Source organism: Myotis lucifugus, unplaced genomic scaffold (genome assembly GCF_000147115.1).
Source record: "Myotis lucifugus unplaced genomic scaffold, Myoluc2.0 scaffold_1791, whole genome shotgun sequence".
NCBI classification, from domain to species: Eukaryota; Metazoa; Chordata; class Mammalia; order Chiroptera; family Vespertilionidae; genus Myotis; species Myotis lucifugus.
The window spans coordinates 30,494-36,055 of NW_005872839.1; the positions used below are offsets into that span (position 1 = coordinate 30,494).

At 57.4% G+C, this 5,562-nt stretch overlaps 1 protein-coding gene across 1 annotated transcript in view; it reads left to right on the forward strand.

Annotated features, from left to right (window-relative positions):
- The window catches only part of LOC102421758 (putative serpin A13), an 11,817-nt gene extending 10,082 nt beyond the window's left edge, over positions 1 to 1,735 (forward strand). Inside the window, exons 4-5 of the mRNA XM_023748775.1 lie at positions 825 to 945; positions 1,520 to 1,735. Of these exons, the coding sequence (XP_023604543.1) occupies positions 825 to 945; positions 1,520 to 1,735 (337 nt within the window). The remainder of the gene's footprint in view (positions 1 to 824; positions 946 to 1,519) is intronic.
- Positions 1,736 to 5,562: the final 3,827 nt, after the last annotated feature.

Consider the following 5,562-nt stretch of genomic DNA (forward strand, 5'->3'; position numbering starts at 1 on the left):
GATGTCAGGATGGGGCCTGGTCAGTTGGTCTCTGGAGCGCAATGGTCTAGTCCCAGCTCTGGTGCCAACCTGAGTGACCCCATGATGCACAGAGTTCCATCCCTTAAGCAGTGGAGGCAGGAAAGAAGGCCCAGGTCAGATGTTGAATGGAGGATGGTGGGCCTTGGACAGATGTTGAAAGGAGGATGGTGGGCCCTGGACAAATGTTGAATGGAGGACGGAGGGCCCTGGACAGATGTTGAATGGAGGACGGAGGGCCCTGGACAGATGTTGAATGGAGGACGGAGGGCCCTGGACAGATGTTGAATGGAGGACAGAGGGCCCTGGACAGATGTTGAATGGAGGATGGTGGGCTCTGTACAGATGTTGAATGGAGGATGGAGGGCCCTGGACAGATGTTGAATGGAGGATGGTGGGCTCTGGACAGATGTTGAATGGAGGATGGCAGGCTCTGGACAGATGTTGAATGGAGGATGGTGGGCTCTGGACAGATGTTGAATGGAGGATGGAGGGCCCTGGACAGATGTTGAATGGAGGACGGAGGGCCCTGGACAGATGTTGAATGGAGGATGGCAGGCTCTGGACAGATGTTGAATGGAGGATGGCGGGCTCTGGACAGATGTTGAATGGAGGATGGTGGGCCCTGGACAGATGTTGAATGGAGAGGAGGGGCTGGAGGGGCAGGGAGACCAGAGGTGCGAATGGGGGTGAGAAGCTGCAGGCCTGGAGCTGCTTTGGGGCCGAGGCTGGAGCCTGCGGAGTCACCTGGGACACACGCAGCCGCTTTTGGGGTCTCAACAGCAAACCCATCTGTCTCCCCGCAGAGAACTCGATTTCTACTTCCCCAAGTTCTCCATCTCCAGCACCGCCAGACTGGAGCTGCTCCTCCCAGGAGCAGCTGTGGGCGGAGGCCTCCCGGAGCAGCCCGGACTGAACATCTCGAAGGTAACCTGGGATCCGGGTCAGCGGTGGGGTGTCCGTGCCTGCGGGCCGCTGCGGGAGGAAGGCGCCCGCATCTCCTCACACGTGGAGCGGCTGTTTGCCACAACTCGGCACATGGCCATCTGTGCTCCGCATGTGTCCCCCACTCGTGCACACCTGCCCCCACAGGCACCGGGGGCCAGAGGTCAGGCCCCATCCCTGCCCTCGGGTGACAGCCCAGGACCGGGAAGGCCGGGTGGGTCCACACCATCAGGGCTGGACTGCGGAGGAGGCTCTGGGGCTCCTTCCTGATCGTGGGCCCGTGGGACTGAGAGCCCGGCCGGCGTGGCTCAGGGGCTGGGCGTCGACCCATGAGCCAGGAGGACCTGAGGGCACAGGCCCAGGTTGCGGGCTCATCCCCAGTTGGGGTGTGCAGGAGGCAGCCAACCAGCGATTCTCTCTCATCATTGATGGTTCTATCTCTCTCCGTCTCCCTTCCTCTCTGATATCAATAAAAACATATTTAAAAAAATAAAAATAAAGGTCTGGTTGATCCCTCCTATGGGGTCAGCTGGCGATTCCGGAATTTTCCTTGCAGGTCGCACACAAGGCCGCGATGACTCTGGATGAGGCGGGCACAGAGGTGGCCGCCGCCACCAGCATCCAGCTCACGCTGGGGCCCCGCCCCGACCTCAACCTCGACACCTCGCCCGCCCCAGACACGGAGTTCAACCGGCCCTTCCTGGTGATGACCTTCCACACGGACACGGGGAGCATGCTTCTCCTGGGGAGGGTTGTCAACCCGCTGGGGTGATGCGCTGGGTGACCCCAGCAGATTGGGGCCGAGTCAGCATTGGTGTGAAAGGCCACGGCCAGCGTGGCCTTCGGGTTAAAGGCTTGGAGAAGAGCTGACGCACGAATTAACACACAAGACAAGCAATAATAATTTTGAAATTATGGGGGGAAGCCAGGGAGAACTCAACTGTAGTAGTCAAGTTCCACTGACTAGAAAACACAATTGCCTTTTAGGAATGCAAACAGACATATCCATGTGATTGTTTAGTAAACAGTAAGATTATCAGGTTGGGGGAGTTTGTAATAAAATGCAAATATTCACCCTGTGAATATCAAGAGTCCAGGTCAGCTTTCTGATGGACTTCTCATCGCATTTATATTAATTACTGTTGATCTTGGTTTCCAGCACATCAGGTCTCGAGGCCCTGACACCTCACGTCACATCACAGGGCCGGGGGGGGTGGGGGGGGCGGTCCCTTCTTCATCTGGAAGTGCAATGGGACTGTCTCAACGCAGCCGCAAAATCACCCCCGGCCCACACGCCGGGAGCTCCTGTTGCAGAACCCTGGTTCTGAGACGACGACACCGGGTTCTGTGTGTGGTTCCGTGGGGCCCGTGGGGTGAGGGGAGGGCGGGGAGCAGGCTGTGCCCTGAGTGAACACCTGCTCTGTGCCAAGGGCACCGTGTATTTGAACTCATTTTAAAATTAATTCCCACATCAACCTAACAAGACAGGTATTTGGCCTTCAGATGGTTTCACCGAATACTGTGTCTCCCTTCATGCGGCTGAGGCTCGGGATTCAAGACACAGGCCCAAGGTCACTCGGCCAGCAGGTAGCGCGGCTGGGATTCAGGTTGTTTAATTTCAAAGCCCGGACTCCTTCCATTTCCATCCATGTGGCTACATCGGCGATTCTCCAACGTGCTGTGTGCACGAATCCCCTGGCAGCCTGTGAAAAACAACCCCGTCGATTTGGACTCAGCAGGTCTGGGCTGGGCCTGCGGTCCGGCCTTCCTCACGAGGCCCCGGATGCCGAGCTGGCCAGGTGACCACCTGGAGCAGGTGCTAAATGCTCTGCCCCGTGACCCAGGGAGGGGCGAGGCTGGTGCGGTCAGCAGGCGGGGGTGGCCCCGGCCCCAGTGCCCCCGCGGGGCTGAGCAGGCTTGGCAATACCTCTCGAAGCCGCTGACGAAGCTGGCTTTAGGGTCGCCTATTCATGAGCATTTTGGGGGAAATAAGTGTCCTGAACACAGGTGTTTGGGCCCATTCTCGGCTCTGCTCCATGTCAGTCATGGCGACCGGGACCTAGGCTGTCGCCTGGCTCCTGGCCCTACATCTCCAGCTGCACAGGAGGGAGTCACACAGGCTTTGGGGCCAGACCCGCCCGGGACCAAATCCCACCCGGATTCCCTCTCGATGCCCACGGGGAGCAGCAGGCAGACATGGGAGCCTGGCCGGGGCCAGCCCAGGGGCTGCCACGCGTGATCTCATGTAACCTTCACTTCACATTTGCTGCCAGAGATAAAACGTACGGATCTCTCCTCATGCGAGAAGGTGCCCAACAGAGCACCAGGGTGGCAGTAAGGTTGGCCTCTCCAGAAGGGGAGCCCCAGAGTCACAGAGAGTGACCCCTAAAAAGAGAGGTGAGCAGCCCCAAAGTCCTGGGAAATGGGCGTCTTAACGTTATCTCTTGAGGATTGACAGTAGGGAGTCCCCAACTCAAATGCCTAAGGGGCCAGGTGGGCAGTAGGCGGAGATTAGGGGTGGAATAACAGCACAAGTTCAGTAGCAGGAACCCACTGGCCGTGGAGTTGGGGAGACAAAGAGAGGAGTGGGGACTGTGGTGAACTGGAGAGGGGGCTCCATCTATGGGGCGCCCGGCGGTGGCCTGCCCGTGGCAGTGGCTTAGATGACATAGACATGCAAATTGTGACCTCCTGTGAGTATGAGTGGGCATGTGGCTCGGTTCACCCAGGCATCGGGGAGCCAGGCTCTCCTGCACGGTGGGACTGCCATCCGAGGGCGTGTCTTCTTCTGGATGTTTGAGGACCATGGGCCAGCGTCTCCACCTTCCAGACAACAGGAAGGGGCACGGGGAAAGGGAGAGCAAACACTTTAGAGGTACAACCCGCGGATCACACACATCTCTTCAGCTCATCTCCTATTGGCCAGAATCTAGTCACATGGTGCACCTAGGCCCTAGCTGCAAGAGAGGCAGAGCAATGTTGTTTCTGTCTTGGGTGACCATGTGCCCAGCCCCAAATCGGGGGTTCTCCTAGTTTAGAAGAAGGGATGGTTGACTAGTGGGGACCCTACCCCCACAGCCTGAGCTCCTGCTAGCCTCAGGTGGATGTTACCTTGCAGAAAAGTGCAAAGGTTGCTGGCTTTGTGCATTTTGAGAGAAACTAAGGTGTCATGTTTTTATGTAAAAAGTGTTTGCATCTTTTAATGTTGACAACACGTGCAGATTTAAAAAGTACAACCAAGCAGCCGACAACATTGGATAAACGGAGCATGTAGAGGGCCTGGGAGGCAGCTGGACAGAGTAGAGGGCGGGCTGCAGGGTCTCTGGGACGGGCCCCAAGGCAAGGGGCTGGGTGCCTTGGTTCAACCCAGGAGCCCTGGGGTGTGACTGGCACTGAAATCCCAGGCACACGTGAGACTGTCCCGGAGAGAGAAGGTGGCAGCTACGAAGCAGCTCTCCGCACGGGAGGGACCACCGCTTCCGAAATGTTTGACCACAATTTACTGAAACTGCAAGACTCATCCTTTAGGCCATTTCTGCCAACGGATGGGAATGACGATGACAATGCCAGTGACTTTGCTGCGATGAAGACAAGAACCATAAACGTTATGGCAAACATACACGGACTTGTGACTTACCCTCGTCTTTATCTTCTCTCTCACGCCAGCGTGGTTGGCCCGGACTCCACACTGACAGGACACTCGCCGCCTTTGGCATTCTGCTGGTTACTCTGCACTGACACAACACTGTCCGCCTTTGGCATTCTGCTGGTTACTCCGCACTGACAGGACACTGGCAGCCTTTGGCATTCTGCTGGTTACTCTGCACTGACACAACACTGTCCGCCTTTGGCATTCTGCTGGTTACTCCGCACTGACAGGACACTGGCCGCCTTTGGCATTCTGCTGGTTACTCCGCACTGACAGGACACTGTCCGCCTTTGGCATTCTGCTGGTTACTCCGCACTGACAGGACACTCGCTGCCTTTGGCATTCTGCTGGTTACTCCGCACTGACAGGACACTCGCCGCCTTTGGCATTCTGCTGGTTACTCCGCACTGACAGGACACTGTCCGCCTTTGGCATTCTGCTGGTTACTCCGCACTGACAGGACACTCGCCGCCTTTGGCATTCTGCTGGTTACTCCGCACTGACCGGACACTCGCCGCCTTTGGCATTCTGCTGGTTACTCCGCACTGACAGGACACTCGCCGCCTTTGGCATTCTGCTGGTTACTCCGCACTGACAGGACACTGGCCGCCTTTGGCATTCTGCTGGTTACTCCGCACTGACACGACACTCGCCGCCTTTGGCATTCTGCTGGTTACTCCGCACTGACACGACACTCGCCGCCTTTGGCATTCTGCTGGTTACTCCGCACTGACACGACACTCGCCGCCTTTGGCATTCTGCTGGTTACTCCGCACTGACCGGACACTGGCCGCCTTTGGCATTCTGCTGGTTACTCCGCACTGACAGGACACTCGCCGCCTTTGGCATTCTGCTGGTCTCCAGGAGCAGGAAATGGCAGCGGTGACAGGACCTTCGGGTCTAGAGTTCTGAATTGTTTTCTAGGGATGAACTCCGTCCGGCAGCTGGTT